Genomic DNA, 24,166 nt, shown 5'->3' on the forward strand with positions numbered 1-24,166 from the left:
TTTGGACAAAGCTCCTCTCCAGCAGAACTGTCCTCCCCTTCCCAGCCAAGCTCCGGGCCTGTCAGCTCCTGATACTATTTACAAGCAACATTTCAAAAACAGGTGATTTAAAGAGACATGAGAAGGGGGCGAAGAAAAAGGAAAAACCAACCACACACACATACAAATTTCTTCAAACCCCAGCAGGCAGGAGCCTGGAAAGCAGCTTCATGGTGCATTTCCAGAGATGCAAACACTGTAAAAATGCCAGGGATTCTTTCATCAGACAGGCTGCCGCAGCCAGACCATTTTCCATCTGCTCCCTACAACATCCCCGGCTCCGTACAGCTAATAATCCACACTCTGACAGGTCATTACAGAGATTTTTAACCCCAGGAGCTGGGGGCTAGTATGCAAGCTGGAAATAAAAAGCAATGACCTCTCAATTCAGTAGCAGAGAAAGTGCCGAATCAGGAGATCACTTTGTGCACCGGAGTCACTAACAGCTTCCCAAGGCCCCCCGTGTCTCCCCCTCTTCCTGCTCCAGCAGTGGCTCCCCAGCCCCAAACTGAGGGGCACAGCCCAAACCCTCTGATCTGCCTCTCCAGAGCCCCTCTCCCAACCACTGGCAGGGCCAGCGACGGGCAGCAACCATCTCATCTCTGCATCTCAGCCAGGTCCCTTTTTGCCATGGATCTGCAGTGATTTCTTTGTCCAGATGGGCAAAGGCAGTAAGAAGGTGGATAAACCAGATTTTTAGCTTAACAGTCCCTTCTCAGCCCAAAAGTGAGGCACAGCATCCAGCCACAACCTCACCAGACAGGGTTTGGGGACATGGGGTAGCTGCACAAGACCAACACACAAGCTATCAGGAGAGGGCAAGGCTCAAGCTCCAAATCGAAAAGCCTCCCACCCAAGGCCAGGGCACACAAAGGCCACGGCCAGAACTGATCAGAGGGACAGAGGGACCAGGATCTGGCCTTGCAGTTGCAGGAAGGCAGTGGACAAACTGCAGGGCTGTATCGCAACAGGCACAGCATGACCTGCTCCACACACCATCAGAGTGGCCTGCTCTCAGCTCCCACCAGGGGAAGGCACCTCACTGGTTTAAGTGTGAGCATAAACACATACACAAATATTATTTATATATATATGAAATAAGGAGAGCAGATGAGCAGGACTTTGGTCTGAAACTATGCAAACAGCAGCGTTTGCCAATTTCTACCACAACAAAAGGAAGAAGGAGTCCAGGAGTCCACCGGGTCCCAGGCAATTAAAGAGGCAGGAACAATCAAAGCATTAGAAAACAAGAGGAAAAAAACCATTCAACCTATGGAGAAGGCGTTGAGGGAGCCTGAGCTCTGCTAATGGAGAGGGAAGGGTACCGCAAACAGGACGGAGAGGAACATGCTGGATTTGCAAGAGCAGAGGAAAGTCACGTCGTGCCCAGAGCAGGGCAGGCAGCTCCAGACGTGTCCCCATGGGAAGCAGAGGCGGCAGGAAAGGGGGCTGAAGGCTGAGACCCCAGAACGTGATCCATGGGGAATCCCCTGCACATCATCCATCACACGTGGCTCTGAAGCATTTCCCACAGCTCAAACGCCCACTCCCTGGAACTTCTGTCCCAGTTCCCCATCTCTCTTCTCCAAAGAGCCACTCTCACATGCTCTGCAGCTGGAGGAGCATTTCAGGTTCCTCTACCAAGCAAGACCCCTAGGGACCCCCAACCAGCCACATCATCACTCTTCTGGGTGGACAGGAACCCATGGCTACCACAGTCCAGGGAAGGAGGTCCCTTTACCACTGCCTGGTTTGCCCAAGCTGGAGAAGCACCGGGTGCTATCCAGATCCTCATCACTCTCCTGCCAGGAGGTAGTAACGCTGCCACAAATCACTGCATCTCAGAAAACAGACCAAGGAGATTGATCCAGCTATAAACGTGTCCTTTCCCTTACCTCCTGCCATCGCGGGATTGATCCCCACACAACATGAAAAGCATGTGCTCACTTGTTGGCCTGGAGACTTGCCAACAAAGCATTTTAAGAGCAGTACTGGAGCACAGATCCTACAAGGAGACAGCTTTCTACTTGGGAATTCTGCACACACACAGCACCAGACATGAATAATTCAGCTCCATTAGGTACTGAGACCTCTACAATCCGCATCTAAGGGCTGGGACGAAGCCAACCCTATGAAGAGACAAACCTGAAAGTTCACTTTCAGAGATGCAAACACACCTAGAGAAAGCTATTCAAACAGAACAGCTCGCCTGCATAAAAAAGGGAGCGAGGAAACCGCACAAGCCCCCAGGCTCTTTGTGCTAAAACATGCGCAGGATGCTGGGCAGCCCAGCACACAACACTCCGGCTTTCTCCACCAGAGGCCAAGAAACCAAAGTGGGAAAGGATTGAACACCCAAGGGCGGCGAGATGCAGGAGAATGCTCTTCTCCTGGCAACAACCAGCCCACAAGTAGGGAGCCTGTCTCATACCCATGTGCTCCAGCCTGCAGCGCTCCAGGATCAGCGTCTGGTGGCTTCCAGACATGACCGACTGCAATTTTCACCCTGATTAACTTTCAGGAATGCCCACAAGAAGGAGCAGCAAAGACGATGGGAGGGGGAAATAAAAAATAAATCTTTAGGATTTTATCCCTTTCCTCTAATGTTTCCTCCAGCAGGGCACAAGGCAGGGAGGGCTTAGGTGAGACACTTGACCTGGAGAACAAACAGACCCCTCAGCTTCCCTCCTGGAAGAAAACAAAGGCAGCCGCGGAAGAGCATCCATGGAAGAGATGCTGGGCCCCCCCCGGCTTGCAAGCCCCCAACAGGCTCCCCATGAGCCCCTGGACCCGCTCTGCCGAGGCAACAACATGAGGGGCCGTGGTGCCGAGGCCCTTCCTGCCGCTGCTGGCAGCCAGCCGGCAGCTCTCCCTGTATGCTGCCTCCGCACAAGATCCCTTTTTGTTTCCTTTTACGACTAAAGAAACTCGGGGAGGTGGGGGGGGGAAACACGCCTGCCTTTCCCGAGCTGCCGCGCTCGCTCGGCTCCTACCACTGCGTTTGTAATCCCCCAGCTGGGCTTGTTTGGGTTGAATTTTTGTTAAGTAACTCCCATGTCTTTTCTGCAGATTTCTTTTTAAGATGTTCGCCTCTCTCCCCGCCCCCCCTTTCTCTAGAGATGGGGGAGAAGAGAAAAAAAAAAAAAAAACGAAGAGAGAAAAAAGGAGAAATGTTGAACGTGAGCCAGCTGGCACACACAAGAGTAGAGGGAGAAATCTGCACAAAGGAGCTTCCTCACTCACTTGCTGCTTTCAGCTCAAGAAATCACACAGGGGAGGAGGGTTGCTCTCCCCCATACATCAGTCAAGCCATAGCACACAAAGGAGATTTACCATGACACCCTCCAGAACTGCCACCCAACGGGGGCAGGATCCCTCAATTGCCTTCTCCCGGTGGGAGTCCGAGCTGTTGCAAAACACGGCGAAGCACAGGGCTTCCAGACAAGCTGTTCAGTGTGGAATTAAGCAAGATTTTGAATGGAGGAGCTGTGCTCCCGCCTCTTCACTCGCACAAGGCGCCGGGAGAACTTTGGTGGCTCTCAGGGCTGAGTGAGACAGCATCAGTGAGCTGCCAGGAGGAACAAAGCTGAGCTCAATTTAAATAAAATGGAGCCACCCTTCTTTTTTAATATGGAGGTGCACCCCACCGAGACTACATCTTCCAGCATGCACTGCAGCCAGAGTGCCCGGAGAGCCATGGAGAAGCTTAGGCATAAGTTTCTGTAGACTGAGCCTTGACACTGCAGATGAACCTGACACAGGGCAGCCCTCAAGTCATGAGTCATTTGTTTGCATTCTTGAGAAAAGCCTGAAATATTTCAGTCCAGGCATTACAAAAGCAGGACAGACAAGGTCACTGGAAGAGGCTGGAAACGGAGGAAGATGGGAGACGTGTACAGACCTCTTCAGCATAGGGGTGGCCAGGCAATCACACTACCTGGAGCAAAGCTCAAGAGATTTATCAGTCCCAACACCCACCTGCTACTAAATACACACTCAAGGGTCAACTTTACATTCATCATGGGTCAAAAGAGGCAGCCCGGATCAAAACGCAACCCCACGGCCACCCCCATCTACTCATGATGTTAAAACACGACCTTCACACCAACATTCAGCAAGGTGATGCAACACCAACGAATCCAGCAAAACTTCAGACACAAGGTAAGGGCATGCAGAGCCAGATCTCAGCCTGAATGTGTTTAAAGAAAACACTTCAACAGATGAACTAAAACTCAGTGTTTGCTTCGTACTGACACTTCCTTAACCCTGACACCAAGGAAACACATGATCTAGGGCTGAAAAACCCAATGTTCTTGAACAAGGCTTGATAGTAAAGCCATCCTGAGCAGAACCTCTCATTTCCCTCAACTCCCAGAAGGCCAAAATGTCACAAATACATGGGGCACTCAAAAAGGGGTAAAATGAAAAGGAAGAAATATTTCAGGCCTTCCTTTATAACACGAGATGTAGAAAATTGGAACAAGTTCCTCTTTAATCCTCCCATCACTCTTGGAAGTGTTATGACTAAAGTCCTCATTTTTCACTTGCTTTTGCCTCAAGAGCCCACAGTTCTTCAGATTTACAATTATTCGATTTTGATGTCTCTCAACCCTGACATTTTTTAAGCTACCTGCCACTGTACTAAATAAAATGCTGCTCCAACACACAGGGAAGTCCAGAGCTTTGTATTTCAAGAAAACTAACAGCAAGAGAAACATCACTCAAGCACATGGCCCTCAGCTCAAGCAGGAGGCACATCAGTACCTACAGCCCCACATGAAGGCACGGATGACAGCAGCCAAACGTCATCTTCTCAGTATGCCCCTTGCTCTCCACTGAACTGCACTGCTGGAGTCACTTCTCCGGTGGCAAGCTGAGCAAGCACCATCACTACACACACACCTATGTGCCAACACGACTCAAATCACAGAATCATAAAGGAGAACCGATCAAGTTGGAAGGGACCTCAAAAGGTCCCTTTTCATGGGAAAAGAAGCCCAGATGAGATTATCTCCCCGCCTGTCCAGCCACATCTTGAAAACCTCCAGCAATGGGGACTCTGCCACATCCCTGAGGAGGTTGTTTCAGTGAATGACTGCTCTCACCATAAAAAAGTTCTTTATGTTGAGACAAAACCTCTCTAAGTGCAACCTGACTTCTTCATGTGAAGAAAGAGCCTCCTTCCTCTTTGTAGCTGCCCTTGAAGTCCTGCAACTGGCCCATGAGCACAGCCTTCCCACAGAGAGCTGTGGGAAGCTGGCTCATGCTGGGCAGGAGCCAGGTTTGCAGGAAGGGTTACAGGAGAGGGATAAAGCCACAGAATGACAGAGGAGCACGGAGCACAGATAAGGCAAACAAGAACTGTGCCATCACTTCATTACGACACTCACGATATCATCTCGTGAGAGGTTACGTCCCCTTCCCAAGCCTTTGCTCAGGCTTGGCTGTTCCTCTGAATGCTGGCTGGACCATAGCCTGCTCATCCAAAAAAGCTGGGCTTAGCTTCTTCCAGCAAGCATGACCTTACAGACTTCAAAATCTCTGACAGCTGAGAATAGCCAAGAGCTTTCTCAGCCACTACAGCATCCAGATCCACATCCACAAACATAAACTGGTGCCCAGGGCTCTTCATCATGGCTTGGCTTCATAAGGGTTCTTAACATTCTGTAAAGCTGCACTGGGAAAGAGGAACTGAAGAACCCATAACCGTGAGAGAAAAAAGAATGGGTGGGCAAACCAATGGAACTAGCTTCTTTCCTGCAAGCTCAGCTCCTCTACCTCTCCTGAATTAGGGATGCTGAAAAGGAATTAATCGCTCACCACTGTGTGATGCCACCATGTCACTGCCATGCCCAGACCTGCAGATGATGGTTTAACAATCTGGTTTAACCCATCCCCTGCACCTCCATTTGCCCTGCGATCCTCATGTGCCACCCTGCACAACTGCAGGTGTCACCACCACACAGCACCCATCAGGTGCCCAGCAAGCATGGGCAGCATCACGAGAGCAGGCATCACCATGGGGTTTGGCAGCTGACTGATGACACACAGACCATTGGCAGCTACATGGTGACAAGAGAGAAAAAAACCCAAACCTGTGAGCAATAACTGACCAGGATTAACTCAGAAGTGCTTCTGATGAGGCTAAGCTAGACAAGCCAGTGTGCTACAGCTCATTGGACGTGCTGCCAGAAGCACCAGCCACGGCCCTGCTCCTCTCCTACCACTGCAAAGCCATTCCCGTTGAAGCCAGCCAGCCATGTTGCTGCTGCTGTTGCCAAAAATAACATTAAACAATCAAAACAGGATAGCTGAGCAAATCTGTTTGGCACCAAACTCGGTATCACAATGCTTCCCATCGGAACGAACATGGGGGTCAATTGCCCCTTGAGCAGAGAGTTGGTTTCTACCTGGAAAGCGGAGCAGCCACGTGGATTAGAACTGGTCTGGTTACACCCTTGCTAACCCCAGTGCAGAAGTGAACTGATTTATGAGAGGCTTAAAGCAGTCTGAATCAGCAGCCTGAACTCACGTGTAACCTAGAAGGGGGTAGAGAGCACGTAAAAACAACCAAAAAGGGCTAGAAATTTCAGATAAAACTCCACACAGGCAGGAAAACTGCCAGCAGCAAGAGGAAGCAGCAAGATGGATGTGATCAGGAAAGACCCCCAGAGCATCAGTCACAGAGATGTGAAGAAAGAAGAACTGACGAAGACCAAAGACAACCAACAGGCATAAATAACCACTTGAGTAAGGGCCAGAAAAAAGGAGCTCATCCTTTTCCCCCTGCTCAACCAATGCCATCGGCAGGGCTGCAGATGCACCTGCAGCTTTGGCAGCAGCCCGGGCCCCTAAGCATTGGTGGGAGCAGTGTGGGTGCATCTAAACTGGCCATTAATGATCTTCCTTCATGGGCTTTGGAAGTGACAAGGTTCCTCACTTGCTTCTGGCCATCCTGGCATCCCTGCTGTTCCCCTGCCCCACGTTGGTCCCAGTCCCAGGCCAGAGCTCCCACAGTTGCAGCCACTTGGGCTTCCAGTAAGGATCACCCTCCATGGAGGTACAGCAGGAAAAGGAAACCACCACCAGCTGCATTGGCAGACACAGGGAGGGCTCTGTGCAGAAGCCACCAGCTCATTTCTGTCTTTTCCATCCAAAGGGAGGTGGTGAGAGTGACCCCAGCTGAGCGATGCCCAGCTGAGCAGCACCTCCCAGCCACAGCAGCACAAATTTGGAGAGGTTGGCCAGACACTCATTGCTCGCTCCCAGGTTGCTCCCAGAGAAGGGAGAGCTTCTGGGCTTTATTTTTGATTTGAGGAGAAGCACAGGCAGGCAGCCTTGGCCGCTTCCCAGGCTTCTGAAGAGAACGAACATCTCTCTGCCACTCCCAACCACTTCACCTATTAATGCCTTTAGTTCACTTCATTCAATAACCAATTAGGGCACCTTGGCTACATGAACTAAGGCCTCATTTGCAGCAAAGGACCGTATGTGGGGCTGTAATCTCTCTTGCTGTCAAGCCATCAGCCTGACAACATTTTGGGAAAAACCAAGCAGGCCGTGAAGGGAAGGAGGAGGGAAGGCATATGCAGACAGGGACAAAAGCAAGCAGAGAGACTACCACACCAAAAAAAAAAATCTTTTTTTTTCCCCCAAAGGGATAATAAATAGGTGTGTTTCACAGATTAATAAAGCGCATTTGCAAAGCCATGATATACGTGAGAAAGTTGTTAATTCACGCTAATGACCCATTGCAAATTGCCAAATTTTGTGAATTAACCAGCATGGAAAGGAATAGAGTAAAACCCAGCAAAAACCATGCATCAAAGTATACTTGGATTCTTTTGGCAGTTGTAGCTCACTTTTAATTACTCATGACAATAGGTATAGAGGGAAGGTACAGATTACAGATGTATAACCCAAAAAGAAATAAATAGGAGATCTTCAGGACAAGAACCTTCACCATGGCATCAGACACCAAATCTTTGGGGAAGGAGCAATAATTTTCCCAGAGATTAGTGAGACTCTACCTCTTCAATTGAATTAATGGCAGTGAACGTTAGCTGAAGTCATTACACACCTCATTTTCACTCCTTTAAAAGCTGCAAAGCAGACTCCTCCAGAGCAAACCTTTCTTCTAAAAGGCACAGAGATAACTCTGAGCCAAATCTTAGGACTCACTCAAGCCAGAAACATTCTATTTAATCAAAAAACCCACAAAGGACTCAGCAAACTTATTACAATCACTCTCCAACTGCCTTGTTTTTTTTACCAATTGGCACAGACGTGCAAAGAGATGAGATGTTGCACGTGATGTACCACTGCACAAGACATCATCCAGCCCTCAGAAAAGTGATCAAGCAGGGCCAGGAACAGCTTGGAGGGACACAAAACCTTACTTTGTCCACATAAAGGGATAACTTTATCTTTCCTTTTCTTACTCCATAAAAAAGGAAATTAATTGTGGAAGCTGAGCCTTTAATGTTTAAATACAAAATACCAGGATTCTCCTGAAATTAGCCTTGTTCATCCTTTTACACCCTTTCTCTAAACACCCCCTCATGCAACATCTGTGTTGACATTTAAGCAGCTGCATCATTTTTGTGCAGGTGAAGGACACTGAGCTGCAAAAGCAAAGCCACCTCTTGGTTTCATCTTGAAAACTGTTTTTCACCAAAACCCAGAGGTGCAATAGATGGTTCCTTTCAAGAAATCATATCAATTTAAAAAAAAAAATTCACAAGCCAGTAGAGTCACAGAGCAAGTTTCCCAGACAGGTAGCCATCCCCTCTTTTCTTTACCATAGGATCAACTTATTCTGTCCTCTGAAACTGCATCACACCACAAGGCACTGATCCTCCTTAGGAGGAAAGTGCATTTTTGATGCAATTGTGTGGCAAAACCAGTTGTGTCCCAGTGGGATTTTTTCTTTCCTTCCCCAAAAGCAAGCAGCATCCCATTCCTTATCTGAGCCAATCTGGCACAGGAATGCAGAGCAGAGGAGCTGCTGCAGGAGTGGCCAAAGCTCCAGAACAGTAGCTACACATGGCCACCAATGAGCTCCTAGGGGAACCACGTGCTCTGAGCCAGCTCATCTCCCTACTCTTGATCTTACAGAAGATCCTTCACACTCAGATAAGTTCCTTGATAACCCCAAAACCCTTCTGGGGTCAGGCAACCCCCACACAAAGGCATCAGCCTCCCTTCAGTCACCATCACTGCAGTACAAGTATTGTAATTAAGACTCTCCCAAATAAGCTGGTGAGCTCTATGAGGAAAGAACCAGTGCTTCTACCACCTGGAGAGCCCACATGAACTTGACCCATGCCTATGAAGCATCTAAAGAGGCATCACAGGAGAAGGGCAGACAGCCCAGGCCATCTCCAGGTGCTTCAGGGACTTTGGTTCTTCTCAAAAACTGTCCACAAAGCATCATCAGCTGTGAAGAGATCCAGGCCAGGTTTGGCAAACAACCCACTACTCTGACAATGAGAGGTTGGGGAAACATCAGTCCATATTCTGTAGGGAGCCTGCAAAGATAAACACAGACCGTGCCCTGACCTCACTGGGAAGGCACCCCACATCCTGCTGACTACTCAAAGCTGATTCATTCACCGTGTACAAGCAACCAGGCACTGTTACACTGCCATCAGCCCCTGGCAAGGTCACCTGTGGCCTCACCTCCTTTCAGGAAGAAGCCAGCACGTGATGTGCTTGCAGCGGGCATCTGTCCGCTCGCTCCCTGCCTCCAGACAGGGCAGCTGGCCAGAAGCAGCAGTGTCAACACTCACAGGGCACAGCCGAACACAACTGCTGTCACACCTCCCAGAAACAACATACCTGGGACCATAAATACCATCTTATTTACATAATACTCTGGATAAAAGGGACAAAGAGGCTTACTGCATTACATGTGGGACTACTATTGCATCAGCACCCAGGGGCCCTAATCTGAATTGAAGCCCTGCCCGCACAGGGCACAGCAGGACAGCAGCAAGGTTCATCCCTGCTCCTGGTCCTGCCCAGGTTGACAGCAACATGGCACAGTCCCTTCCCTCCATGAGCAAGTGGAGAAAGATCCCTTTTCTGGAAGGAAATCTAAGTGTGGGGCATGACACAACTCTGGTCCTCAACTGCCTTTCTGTTGCAGCTGAGCCCCAGGAGTGTGATCCCAGTCACGGGCTTCCAATCTCTGTCATAGACAAGAGTCAAGGACATGATTTAGATTTGCAGGGACATCCTAGTGGAAGTGCTAGAGAGACAAAGCAGCTTTCGATTTTCTTATTTATGCCATTAAAAACATCCTGTAAATATAACCTGCAGACAAATTTTGAGTCAACACAGGGTTGGTTCTCGAAGAGAATAAACCAGATGGAGCCAACTCTGACCCATCCTTCTTGTTCATACATCATAAAGATACAAAGCTGTCAGGTAGCTGCAACACAGTGCGAGAACCCCTCAACCGCCTCTAGACTTTGTGAGCCCTTTCTTCCCAAAAAAGGCACCTTTTCAGCGAGCCTAATGACTCAAAGAGAAAAAAAAAGCTTTAAAGGGAGCAGAAGCAGCTGCCATGCCCGAAGACCTCTGGCAAGTTGGGCACAGCAAGTCTGAGGGGACTTTGCAACCTTGCAGCTGCAGAGAGGGAGAGAGGTTACTTGTGGCTGCCAACCAGACTTGCAAACGTCCTTTACTTGCTGCAGCTTCTCCCCAAAACAAAATAAAACCTCTTCTGGCACATGCAGAGGATGTCAAGACAGGATAATGAGTGTATTAAGGGGCACCTACGTGTGCGACTGACAAAACACACAGACCCTCCATTGGAAACCAAGTCCAAGCACCCCACTTGAAAAACAAACAAAACCCCAAACAAACCAAACCAAACACAAAACAAAACAAACAAACAAACAAAAAAACCAAAAAAAACCCACCACTGCTGTGTCCTGGCCATACTCAATTAGAAATCATTACAACTTGCTTGATAATTAATTTCCTCTGGTGGCTCTAACTGGCTGGCAGCCCTCATCCTGAATGCAAGGCCAGTTTAGGTGAAACATTAAATCCTTGTCCTTTTGCACCAATGAGACAGCTGTGCTCCTGGTGCTATGCACATCTCCCTTCTCCAGCGAGCTCCAGCCCCGCAGGGAGAGAAGAAAACCTTGCTGGCAGAACAAGAGCATAAAAGGGCAAGGGTTTTTGTTTCCAGACTGAAACAGCTTCAAAATAATAAATTATAAATTATTTCTGGTCAGGAGATAATCAATAAAATAAGCTGACTGGATTTTTCAAGTGCTGTGCATGTGTGGCTGTGTACTGCCAACAAAGAGCTAGAAATGTGCAGCATAATCCAACACTGGAGTCACCGCACAAAGCGTGGAAATAGGTTTTCCTGAGGATGTCCAGGCGAGGAAGGCTGGGAGCACCTGCACCACCCCTGCGCATGCCAGACCTGAAAGCCAGCCCTGATGCTGGCATCCTTATGGAGAGAGGGAAAATGGGCCCAAGAGCTCTTCAGTGTGTACCACGAAAATGTGTGTGTCTAACATCTCCTGCATGGGAAAAGGCCTTCCCAGAATGGGGGAAAAAGGGAAAGGAGAAAGAAAAAGGCTGCTGCTGGGAGATGGAGGTGAGCCAAAGCTCACAGACCAGATCTGAACCAGTGACCTTCCTCGTGTACACAACAGGAGGGAGAACGCCAGGGCAGGAGTTCCACCCGCACAAACCTTTTTGGGACGCCTTGCTGCCACCACGGCCACGTTGTCACCAGCAGTGTCATCTCCTGGGATCAGCTCCACGAGCAGGGCTCCCAAATGGCTGTGTAGGGACTCGAAGGACAGCAGTGGGTCACCACCACCCAGAGGGGTCCACGGGCCCTCTCCAATGGGCAGCTAAGGGGGCCCTGAGCCTGGACTCACGTTTGCCCCCCCAAAAGACACACAGACAACTCCTGCTCCTTCAATACCTTTAGGAAATTTTAATTTTCCAAAATTTGGGTCACGAGTCCCCCGCAAAAGGCCATAGCCCCTTCGCAGCACCCCAAAAAGGCTGGGGTGCAGCACCTCTTGGATAACTAGCCCTCCGGGGGCCCCTCAGGTCCTCACAGCCCCCAAACCCTCCCTGCCTGGAGACGGAGAATGAAGGAGAAGACAGACAAACACACACACATACACACACACACCAGGGACACAGCTGCCACCTCAGGAACCGCGTCCCCACATCCTGCCACCATCCCCCCCTTAACCACAGCATCATCCCCCCCAGCCCCAACACTCACCCCCAGACCAGATCTGGCAATGCCCCACACACGGGGAGCAGCCCCTCACCGTCCCGCAGCTGAGGTGACCCGCACGGTAACCTCCCGACACACAGCCTGGCGGGGGGGGTACGGCGGGGGGACCCCCGGGCACCCTCCCCTGAGGAGGGACCTGGCCCCCCCTCAGGCTCCCACAGCCAGGGGGGCCGACCGCAACGGCCTCGGGTGGGGGGGAGGAGGGGAACACACCCCGGTTCCAACGGCTGCGGGGGGGCCTCTCCAGACCACGGCCACGGCTCCCGGCCACGGAGGGTCGGTGTGTGTGTGTATGGTGGTCCCGGAACCAGCGGCCGGGGGGGGGGGGAAGAGGGAACGACCCGGGCCCAACGCTCACCCGAGTCACAACGATCGCGGTGCAGGGCGACGATTGAAGCCCAACGGTCATGGAAGGGGGGAGGGGGCGGCTAAGCGGGGGGTAAGGACCTGAGGCCAGCGGTTACCGGGCCCAGCCGTCACCAGGCAGGGGGGGGACTGGGCCCAACGGCCGCTGGGGGGAAACTCGGGCCACAACAGTGACCAGAGGGAGCGGGAGAGGCGGGCCCAACGGCCGAGGCGGAGCACGACGACCCGAGCCCAAAGGCCGCGGGGGACCCCTCACCGCCGCCTCCCCCCTTACATACACACACATCGCCGGGGCGCCGCGGGGCCGGGCCGGGCCCTCACTCACCCGGCTCCGCTCCCGTCCCGGGCGGCCCTAAGTCTCCTCCATGGGGCCGGCTGGCCGCTCCTCTGCTCCGCCGGCACTAGGCGCCGGCCCCCGGGGCCGCCATGCCGCCCGCGCTGTGGGCCGCGCCGCGCAGGCCGCGCCGGTGTCCGCCTGGCGGGGCGGGGCGGGCCGGGGCGCTCGGCTCCGCTCGGCTCCTCTCGGCTCCGCTCGGCGACAGCCCGGAGCCGGAACACGGGCGGCAGCCGGAGCGGAACGGTGCGGGCGCGACGCAAGATCCGGCAGGTGGAATTCGGAGCGGGAGCGGGGCCGGGGAGCGCGCCCACCCCGGGGAGGAAAACCCGGAGCGGAAAACGTCTGCACAAAGGGGACAGGGAGCTGCCCCGCAGCCCCGGGCGGAAAACGCGGAGACCGGATCGGCAGAGGGAAAACGCGTAGCGGAGCCTTTTCCACCCTGCGTCACCTTGGAAAAGGGAGGGAGGGGCATGTTTCTGTGCTACGAAAGACCAGCAAGAGGCGGTCATCATCCAGTGTGTGCCCTGGGGGAACCGCATCCACCCCAAAACCCCGTGAGATCATAGCCCGCGCTGGCATTTTTCCTCTCTGAAGCAGTTTATGGCACTAGGATGGAGGTAGCGTAGCATCTTCCCTTCCAAAAGCACGTGGAGCTCCAGCCGTCCTCACCCCTGCAACACAAATTGTCCCCCAGACCCTCTGCTCTCGACCCCAGTGCCCTGGCAATGTCCCCACACCAGCCAGCAAGGAAATTTCAACTCATCTCAGCAGGGGGGTCCCAGCCAGAGCCCCTGGATGCCCCCAGATCAGCCCAGCAATGCAAACTGGGGAGCACAATCCAAGCTGGCACCCTGGCAGCTCAGAGCTGGGCTACAATCCTGCAGAGAAGGTGATGGAGCAGGGACCACCATCTCCAACTCTATTTGGTGGTCATTTCTAGCACATCAGGAATGATGGTCCTCAGGGTGGGAAAAGCAGCTTCTGCAGGGAACATGGAACAAACTAGGGATAAGCTGGTGCAGGAATGCCTGCTCACTCCTCCGCAAACACATACATGAGCACATCTTCCCTGGGTGCTTCTCCACCTCAGGTGCTCAGGGTCACAAGCATCCTGCTCATTCCAGGCCATGCTGGTGCAGCACAGAAGAGCATTTTTTGGAAAAAAACACTGTCCATCTAACCAGGCTCTCCTCTGTGCAGCTCTGCCTAGAAGAGCATCTTCCCACCTTTGTCCCACAAGTGCTGCCTTGGGGCTGGCTGCTCGATTGTTGTCGCCCTCACACAGCCACCAAGGCCAAGTTCTCTCCTGCCTCCTCCTCCTCATGGCACTTGGACTCTGAGATGCCACCCCAAGCTTCCACCCCTCTCCAGCTCCATTCCCATGGGCAGTGCAGACACTTCTCCTGGCTCTCAAGGCATATCCACCCAAGAAAGGAGGACATTTATGATTCAAGAAGAGAAACACGTGCAGGGAAGTCATCAGGAGTCCCAGCACAGCTGATTGGGACCAGATAGTGGTACATGAGGGGCAGGTTGATGGATGGGGGGATACAGCAGAAGCCCATCCCCCTGGGCAGCTCCCATGCCATAACCTCTGTGCCAAACCTGGGGAACTTGGTGCTGTCACGCCCATGAGGGTTTGCCAAATGAGGAATGATGTGGATGGGTGCGGAACCCAGATCCAGCATCTCCAACGTCTTGGAGTCCCCATAGGCAGAAAAAGGAACCAGAAGAAAACTCCTAGGGCAAAGGGCAGCAATAGCTGGATGGTTTCCAATGATGCAGCACCCAGCTGCCCACTGCCCAGGTTCAGTGTGTGGAGGCACAAAGGCTCCATGCCCTTCTCCTCCACTCAGCTGGGGCAGAGACAGGAACCCCTCTGACCACATGAGCAGCCCTGCTCCATCCCCTGCTGTCTGCAGTACTCAAGGGTTCTTGCTCCGTCTCCTCTGGAACTGAGGGGGCTCTGGGAAGTGAGAAGCAGTCCAGAGCCCAGAGCAAGGCGGCACCTCAGGCTAACAGACAGGGATGTGGAATGAGCACAGACCTGGCAAAGCAGGGTGAATATGAAGGATTAAAGAAAAAGGAGAAATTAAATTGTTTTCGTAAGGCAGAGCGGGTTTTTCACTCCTGCACACAGCTGCTGGAGGGCAGAGGCCACTTTGTCAGGGTGGCTGCTGCTTTGATACAAATTAGGAGAGAGATATGTAAGGCTGGGCACTTCTCAGCCATTCCAAGGGCTATAAGGGTGAGCAGAAGCCTGCAAGCAGGAACAGAGCCCACATCCCACCCTGGTGGGTGAGCTGCATCCCCAACCATGTACTCAACAGGGCTTGGGCTCTCCAGCTGTTGAGAGCAATCCCCGTCTCCCTATTTCTCACACTTATCTGGAGAGGTAAGTGCCAGGATGTGTCTGACCTTATCCAAAAGACCTTGTGGCATGTTTAAGGGAGGGAGATGATGGCAAAGCCAAGGTGGAGCTACCTTCTGCCTGCTGCGACAAATGGGGCTGGGCTGGCCATTGGCTTGGAACACAGCACTCCCAGAAGATGTGGAGAAGCCATCACTTGGTTGAATCCCATCCATTAAAGCTCCATATCCAACCCAACCCCCTCTGCAATGTGGGGCTTCCCAGGAGGCACAGGGCTGTTGAGCAAGAGCTGGGTGGAAACACATCTCTTTTAATGGTTGTGGAATACAACAGATTAAGTGATACCTAAAAGCCCTCTTGAATCTATCTTGCACCTGCTCTCCAGAGTAGAGGACCATCCTGGCACCTTTTGGTGGCACTCAGGGCTGCTTCTTCGTGGGAACCTGTGCTGCTCCCCTGCTGCTCACGCCATTGCTTTCTGCTTCATTAACCCCTTCTTCACTCCCTGGTGGAGTTTTGCATCCAGCTTCCCTGTAAAGAGGGGATTAAAAACAAAAACAAAACAAAAAAACACATGAAACCTTCATCACTCTTTATTTTTAAATGCTATTTGCAATGCAAATCAGCTGGAGGCAGTGAGGTCCCCTAGTTAGTGTGTTCCTGTCACATTCAATTACCATGCTTGAGGAGCCAGGCGTTTCCCGCCGCCCTGGCTTCCCTCTGCAGGCATGACACCGGGGAGCCAGGGGCAAGCGTGTCCAACACAGCAAAAAGATGCCAGAGCAGGGGAAATTCAGCGAGGAGGAGAGTAAATTAACATCCAGCACTAGCCTGGTGCTACTAGGGGGGGAAAAAGATCCCTTTGCTCACCTGCAGGATGCATGTCAACACGTCTTCAGAAGATGGGGGGCTGTTAAGCACCATGTTGGGGAAAGACTTCTCCACACCCTGGCAGAAAGCCAGGCTTGGGGACAATATGCCTCTAGCTTGGGGTAACGCAATGGGGCACAGAAGATCGTAGAATCATAGAATAATTTGGGTTGGAAGGGACCTCTAAAGGTCATCTAATCCAACCCCCTGAAGTAAGCATAAAAAAAGGCCCCTCAGTTCAAGAAGGACAGGGAAGTGCTTGAAAGAGTCCAGCGCAGAGCTACTAAGATGATTAAGGGAGTGGAACATCTCCCTTATGAGGAAAGGCTGAGGGAGCTGGGTCTCTTTAGTTTGGAGAAAAGGAGACTGAAGGGGTGACCTCATCAATGTTTTCAAATATGTAAGGGGTGAGTGTCAAGGAGATGGAGTTAGGCTCTTCTCAGTGGTGACCAGTGATAGGACAAGGGGTAATGGGTGTAAATTGGAGCACAGGAGGTTCAAGTTGAATATCCGGAAAAATTTTTTTCCTGTAAGGGTGACAGAGCCCTGGAACAGGCTGCCCAGGGGGGTCGTGGAGTCTCCTTCACTGGAGACATTCAAAACCCGCCTGGACACGTTCCTATGCGAAGTGCTCTAGGTGGCCCTGCTCTGGCAGGGGGGGTTGGACTAGATGATCTTTCGAGGTCCCTTCCAACCCCAAGGATTCTATGATTCTATGATTCTATGATTCTATGATTCTATGATTCTATGAAAAAGATGATGGGGACCAACCGTTCTGTGCTGCCAAGCAACAAGCTGATGGTCTCCAAGGCCACCATCTACGAGGGACATGGTGCCTTCATCACTGGGACACACTCTGGGGAGCCCAGGGAGCTGAATGCTCCAGTGGAACCCAGAGCAAACACTGCCTCCCCTTGTCCTACACAGCCCTCGGTGGCTTCACTGCCAGCTCCACATTTCCACCCAGGAGAGGAGCAGGGTGCCAACACATGCTGGACAATTGCTGCAGAAGAAACCAAAACGCAAGCGTGGCAAGCAAGCTGGGAAGCTGACGTGCTGCGTCAGATAAGTATCCCTGTCCCTCTTTCCCAGCCTGTAAACATGCAAGGATGCTCCTGCACTCCCAGGCAAAGCTCCCTCCTCCAAAACAGAGAGGAAGGAAGGGAAGGTGACCTTAAGAGAGGCAGCAAGGCACAGAGCCAGCCTCCTGGAGAGGTTCTGTTGTCAGCCAGCACTGGTCACCTCCTCTAATGCTATGTTTTCCTGGAACTCGCCTTCCTGCTCCCACTCCCTTGCATCTTCCCATCTTCATCCTGTCTCTCTTTGTAGCTGGGAGCAGGGAGGAAGCTCCACCACATTGCAGGAATCTGCAGTGAGCTGGGGAAGAAAATCCCAGTCCCCTGGGAGCATCCCCTGTGTCCCCAAGGAGGGACACAGGCAGCCAGCATGGTCACACTGTTAGGATGGGAAGCAAAGGACTGGAGCTCTTGTTCCCACAGAGATGGACAAAGACAGCCCATCCTAGCAATATCCCAGTGAGGTGGCAGGCACTTCATGCAGGTCCCACAGCATTGTCCCTCCTGTTGTCACCCCATGGGAGAGGCACAGCCCAGGCAGTCCCTGGGAGATCTGCCTTGCCCCAGCCCAGCTCTACCACACAGCAGATCTCATCCCTGGTGGGGACCAGGACCAGCAAGCAACAGCAGGCCAAACAGGCCCCACTTTGGCCACTGCTCCAAAACCTGCCTGTAAATGTCCATGTGCCATAAGAAGCAGACATTTGCTCTGAAAAATGGCTTCAAACCAGCTACAGACCATCACTTTCTGTTCAAAACAAGAAAATTTCCCAATTTCAGCTCAACAAAGAGTCTGATGATGCTTTTCTCAGAACAGGCTTCACTCATGGCATCCCACCAGGACCTCCTGAAACAGACCCTCCTTCTGCTGGAGTTTTGGGCCAGACTTGTTCCTGTCTGAGCTTGAGAGGAAAGTTCAATGCACCAAACCCATAACAGGTACAAAAAAAGTGAGCAAGATTTGAAAGTCACCACACACTCCTACAAGGTCTGGGAGACCCACCACTCCCTCTACCACAATATGTGGGAAAAGACTTTTCCTACCAACTTAAGGATGGGGGAAGAAGCTCCCTCCTGGCAACAGCAGTCAGCACCCAGTGAGGCTGAGCCAGCACGGATGGATGTGTTGGATCACAGTCACCAAGCCAGGGGGATAAAGGCTGCAAGTTCACACTCCATGCTCTGGTCTACCACCACCACCACTGGGTTAACTCCTGGGCTGTAAGCTTTGTATTACACATGCCTGCCTGCTCCTCCCAGATTCCAAAAGCCATCAGGAGGCTCCTCAGCTCTATCAGCTGGCAAAGATAAGGCATCCCATGGGTAACCTTTAGGAAAATGCTAAAAATAAGGCAACGGTCCTGTGGTCTCCTTTTCTTTATGCTCATTGATTAAAGGACACTCATCTTGAGCTGTGATGTGTCCCTTCACCTGCTCCTCTGTGCTCTTCCAGCCCTTGGCTGTTGAAGGGCAGTTTGTGAGTAATGCTTGAGGGAGGCTTCAGGGAAGCTTTGCCTGGACTGAGGGAAATCTCCCATGGGAACCACCTCTGAGCTTTGTCTTCATGCGCTGGTGCTAAGTGGGGATGTGTTTGGGACAGCTGTGCTCCCAAACACGATGCAGACACGGTGCTCATCCCTTCCACACAAACAATAAACCCTGGCAGCAAAAATCAAGCTATGTTAAGGGGTATTTTTTCAATATCCCCAGGCTTCTAAAAATTACTAATTTGCAATGGAGAAGCATTCAGATGTCATTGTGGGGAGGTCCATGCTGTTATCTGGCAAGGAAAACCACCCGGGCTTGGCTTCCCAACAAGACAAACTGGCATTTTGTCATGGCTTGAGCCAGGCTTCAAGGAGACTGGGACAGCCAGAGAGCTCAGGTGGGGACATAATCTGGCACCTTCCTCCTGCTCTGCTTCCAGCGTGGAGAATTAAGCTTTTGACTGCCTCAGATATGATGTCAGCTGCTATGAAACCAGCACCTTATCCCGACAAAAAGTCAAAGCCTCCTCTGCTCCTAGGCTGTCACAAGTATCACCCAGACGGATGATGTCCCAGTCTGGGAGGGGAACATGCAAACTCCACGGCCTCCCCCATCCCTGCTTGTGTGACAGCTCCTGTTGGGATGGAGGGCAGGAAAGGCAGGGCCAGCAGCAGGAGAAGGCAGCGCAGGCAGCCAACACAGCCGGCTTCCTTCCAGGCTGTTAGATTGATCCTTCTCCAAGCAGGAAAGTGTCACAACACAAAGGAGATGATGTGACAGATGGGGAGGGGACCGGCAGTGCCTGCACCCGGAGAGGCAGAGGCGCAGGAGGCGGCTGGGCCTGTGGCAGCTTCCCCTTTGGCCACGCTGGCAGCTTGCCTCCTCCTAACCACGGCTGGATGGAGGCAGAGCTGGCAGTGAAGGGGCAAGAGAGAGCCTGGATGAGAGCAAGGAGAGGTTAAAACCATGAGAAAAAAACCCAAGCGTCCACTCCAGCATGCAACAAGGATGAGGCTGTCCTACTGCAGAAAAGACTGTTTGCACCCTAAATAACTCAACACAGCCCTGCCCGCCCGCCGGCACGCGGGGACAGACTTGTCCCCAGGGGTGGACGGTGCCACCAGCAAGATCCAAGTGTTGCAGCTCACTGAGCATCATTTGTCACCATCAGCTAAAAGCACCTCCCAGACATTGCTACAAAAAGGGGGGGACGAAACCAAACTGTGTGGCCCTGCTCATTCTGCCCTGGCAGGACTGGTTCCCCCCAAGCCTCTGGAAGACTGAAGCCATGGGAGAATGGTGCTTCTCTGAGTGGAGAAGGGGAAAAACCTTCAAAATCAACAGTGAAGAAAAACAACCCACACCATGCTTTAGAAGCCCTTATTAACTGGTCCTGAGAAACCCTGCATTCCGGAGCCCCTAGAGAACTATGCCCAGAGAATCGTGCTGCAAACAGGAAAGAAAACCCAGCCGTCAGCTCTGCTAAACAAACACCCAGGACTATTTCTGCTTATGCTGCTTTTAGCCCGTCAAATTAATTTTTCACATCCCCTGAAAACGTGTACAGTGCCTTCCCGAGGCTGTGTGGTGGGGAGGCTGCTAATAAGTACAGAGCTGACTGCAGGCTCCCCAGCTGCTGCATCCCTCCTTCATCCTTTTTACGGCAGCAGGCAGGAATAACTGGCAGCCTGTGGAGGGGCTGGTGGCTCATAAAAGGGACTAACAACACTGGCAAGCAGAGACAGGACAGATGCTGTGGCTCTTCCCTGCCAGCTCTGCCAGGACATTCCATTCTGCCGGCCTGAAGATGGAGAACATCCATCTGGCCCTGCAGCTCTTGCTGCTTCCAGCCCTCCCCAGCCTCACGGGTGAGAGGGCAATTCTGAACCACAGGCAAGGAGCTACCGCAGGTCTGCCAGAGCATCCTGACCCAGGCTGATGCCAGGAGTAGCTCAGCTGCAGACACGAGCACTCTTTGACTCCTGTGTGTTGGCAGAGGCAGGAAGAGGCATGTATTTGGAAGGAAGCAACATCTGGGGAAAGGGGAACCAAAGACAAAATAAAAACCACAACAGTATTACAGACGTATTCGAGTCATTAAACAAACACCTACAGATCAAAGAACGCAGGGCAAAGGTTGTGAACTCATATGGCAAAGGCAAGCTGAGGTGGTGATGAGAGCAGGCATGAAAGGCCAAGGGGGGCATCTGCAGAAACTTTACTACTTACAGATTTTGGGTTTTCCTTTGATGGGAAACTTCACAACCATCTCCTGGGGATTAGTGCAGATAAAGACAAATGGAGACCCAGACTCCTGGCTCAGATCTGGATACTGCAAAACACAGACACAGAAAACAGAGTCAGGCTGACTGCCCCAGGTGTGAAAGGAGCTCAGCAGTGAGGAGCAGAGCAAGTGTAATGGAAGATATGAGAGATATTAGGCTGTAACACCTCAGGCAAAACCCATTCAATAACTTCTCATTTTAAAAAAAATTTAGGTTTGGGTCTCAATCAGAGTGAGTCCCCCGCTAAGCCTCTTCTCATAACACTCTGCTGGAGCTTATTCTCGTCTTGGATCTGTCCACCAAGCTGCTTCCCAAAAACCTGCCTAAGCCTTTCCAACCCCCTTTAGCATTGACCTGAGTTTCACCACCTCAGGAGTGTGTTTTAACACTGGGTTTAAACTGATCTAACGCGTGGAGTGTGGACAGAGAAGTGGTCGTGGCCCTGCCCTCCAAAGCTTGCCTGCTCACTGCTTGCTTTGTGCTGGGACAGGCATGGGACTGATTTTCAGCCCAAACCATTTCTGGACCTAGCTGAGTGGGAGAAGCAGGTATCCCCAACAAACCATGGCTGGTTGTGGATGATGCACTGACACCACAACCAAAACAGCTTGGCTAGCCCAACAGGGTGGTGGGGTGGCCATGTCTTCTAGTGAAGCAGCTGTCCCAGCTACAGATGCATCCCAATCGCTTTTCCACAAAGGTCAGCCCAAACACAAGGGCTTTGAGATCTGGAATGTGGGGGGGACATAGCCTTTGAGATCCATCTGCATCTAAAGGGAGAGCGAGAAATGCTGCTTGCAATGTGCCAGGTCCTTGGCTTGGAGAAGCCAGGGCTGGCTCTGTGCACACAGTCTATGGAGAGATTTCACTGTGACGAACACATGGGGGAATTCTACAGGCAGAGTAGGAACAGACTTTATCTAATTAACCACAGGGGGAAAAGGAGACCAAAAAAGCCCGCCCAGCAAGGGAAGTGCACCAAAGACCTGTCTGGATGCAGCCCAGCCTCTCTGGTGTTCAGAAGTGCAATACAAAATGGCAATATAAAAGGTATATACCACCCATCAGCTCAGGTTCTCCATTAGCTGCAGACTTTGCCCTGGAGGCGAGGGCATGCCACAAAGGTGCTCCAGCCCAGGAAACCCTCTTCAAACAGCCAGCAGAAGCTGTTTTCCTTCCATGGGAAAACTGCCTTCAGATTATTTTTTTCTCTCCCCTTCTTTGCTCGAGCAGATTGGTTAAGGCTGCTGTAGGGGACAGGATGCCAGACCAGATGGAGCAGCGTGTCCTGGCAAATCCCCCATTAGTTAGTAACAAATGACTCCTAGGCTGAGTGTTTGAAAAGCTCTCGCTGACCTGCCAAGATGAGTTTGGATCTGTCCTGGAACAGCTGGGCACAGCAAGGGGAGCAGGGAGCAACCCGCTCTCCCTGCACTGCAGCAGGGTTTGGCAGCCTTGCCAGTGGTTAGGGGAGATTTACAGAAGCCTGACACCAGGATATTGGATCAAGAGAGTGACGAGTTTCCAGCCCCTCTCACTCTACAACAGCATGTAAGAGCCGTATGTTGAGCGACAGAGAGATTCATGTGCACAGAAAGGGTGGCACTGACATACATCATGCCCCAATGCCCTGCTGGACCCATCCAGGCTCGGAGAGGCTTCTCCCTGTTTTCATTTTTTTGGCTGAGTCGCGTTACTTGACTCAATTCCACTGCTCCGCGCTGATGCCAAGGAGTTTCGTTTCCCATCTGCAGGGAAGGAGGATCTTAGAAGGTTAGAAAGAGCCAACATGAATATTCCTGGCCAAGGCCTGGAGAGTGTGAAATGCTGGCGCTGCATTATTGCTCTCTGCATCAGGCAGGTGACTGGTGGCCTCTCCATAGCCAGAGGATCCGAGATGCCCAGCAAATTCCACACTGATATGGCCTCCAAAAGCCACACCATAAAGCCATGATGCACAAGCCACTACCCAAACCTGGTTGCAGAGGTGGTCCATCCCTGCTCTGCTACATGTGGTTCAGACAGGCTGTGTGTCCAGCATCAGTGTGCCACAGAGATCTTGCTGCCTGGAGTACAGCCGCTCCCCAAATCTCCTCAGCCACCATCTCCTAGGTGGACTTGGATACCACCAAGTCCTCCTTCATGCACTTTACAGGCCCCCACACAAGGACTATCCCTGTAACCCAGGCGTTGCTTCCTCTACTGACACCACCTTTCATCTGAAACCAGGATCACACCTGCAGCTCCAAAAGCTTCCAGCTCAATCCCATTCCAAGGCCAAGGCCTCAGCTGCAGCTCAGGTCCACGTTTCCAGGCTGCAGACTTTCATCTGGGCTCCCAGGGTATGGTTCTGTGTGAGTGCCAAATCCACCCAGCTCCTACATTTTAAACGCCTTGGTCCTTCCTCTGGCATCTCCCTCCCAGAAGGAAGGGAAGGAACCCCTCATGTTAAGCCATTATATTTAAAGCTTCCTCTTGTACCCACCCTGGAAACCTCTTAGCCCAAGTGTTTGAGGAGTAAAAAAACCTAGTTTCTCAATGTTTCTGATGTAACAGGTCAGATGAGGCACTCTACAATACGTAATGCAGGAGATGGAGAACAAATTTACTCCCAACTACCATATCCCACAGACCTGAGACTTGTAGGAAAACTTCAAGAGCCATGTCTAGTGTGCCAGAGGGAAAATACAGGGTATATCCTCAGTAAAGAGGATCTGCAACAGCAATGCTTTACGGAAAAGGTCAATTTAGAGGGAAATCACACTCCTTCTCCATAAAAGACCAAGACTCAAACTGCCAGGAGTTTGATGGAGTCCCTCCTAACTTCAATGGTACTCATTGCTATAACCTTGAGGGTGGAAATAAGAGAGGTGCCAGTACTCCAGTGACATTGCCTCAGTGGGGAGCAACTCAGCATTTATGAGAAGGTGGCTAAAAAGGCCTCTACAACAAAAAGTTTGAGGCCAGGCTGTCCCTCACGGAGGAAAACCACCCTCCTCCCATCCTGCAGATGAGTATGCATCCAAACCCCTCAAAAGAGAGGGGTTT

General features: G+C 51.9%; 2 protein-coding genes across 4 annotated transcripts in view; both read right to left on the minus strand.

The window, feature by feature from the left end:
- Positions 1-12,748, minus strand: part of ZNF609 (zinc finger protein 609) — a 69,341-nt gene extending 56,593 nt beyond the window's left edge. The window contains 1 exon segment of the mRNA XM_030456720.1: positions 12,684-12,748. The gene's annotated coding sequence lies outside the window, so the exon portion shown is untranslated.
- Positions 12,749-15,695: 2,947 nt separating this feature from the next.
- Positions 15,696-24,166, minus strand: part of TRIP4 (thyroid hormone receptor interactor 4) — a 33,153-nt gene continuing 24,682 nt past the window's right edge. For all 3 annotated transcript variants that reach the window (XM_030457410.1, XM_030457409.1, XM_008493928.2), the window contains 2 exons: positions 21,063-21,165; positions 15,696-15,930 (listed from right to left, as the gene is read on the minus strand). In XM_030457410.1, coding sequence (XP_030313270.1) covers positions 15,863-15,930; positions 21,063-21,165 — 171 coding nt within the window. In that variant the 3' untranslated portion in view covers positions 15,696-15,862. The remainder of the gene's footprint in view (positions 15,931-21,062; positions 21,166-24,166) is intronic.

The sequence above is a fragment of the Calypte anna genome, chromosome 10 (assembly GCF_003957555.1).
Source record: "Calypte anna isolate BGI_N300 chromosome 10, bCalAnn1_v1.p, whole genome shotgun sequence".
In the NCBI taxonomy this organism is placed as follows: domain Eukaryota; kingdom Metazoa; phylum Chordata; class Aves; order Apodiformes; family Trochilidae; genus Calypte; species Calypte anna.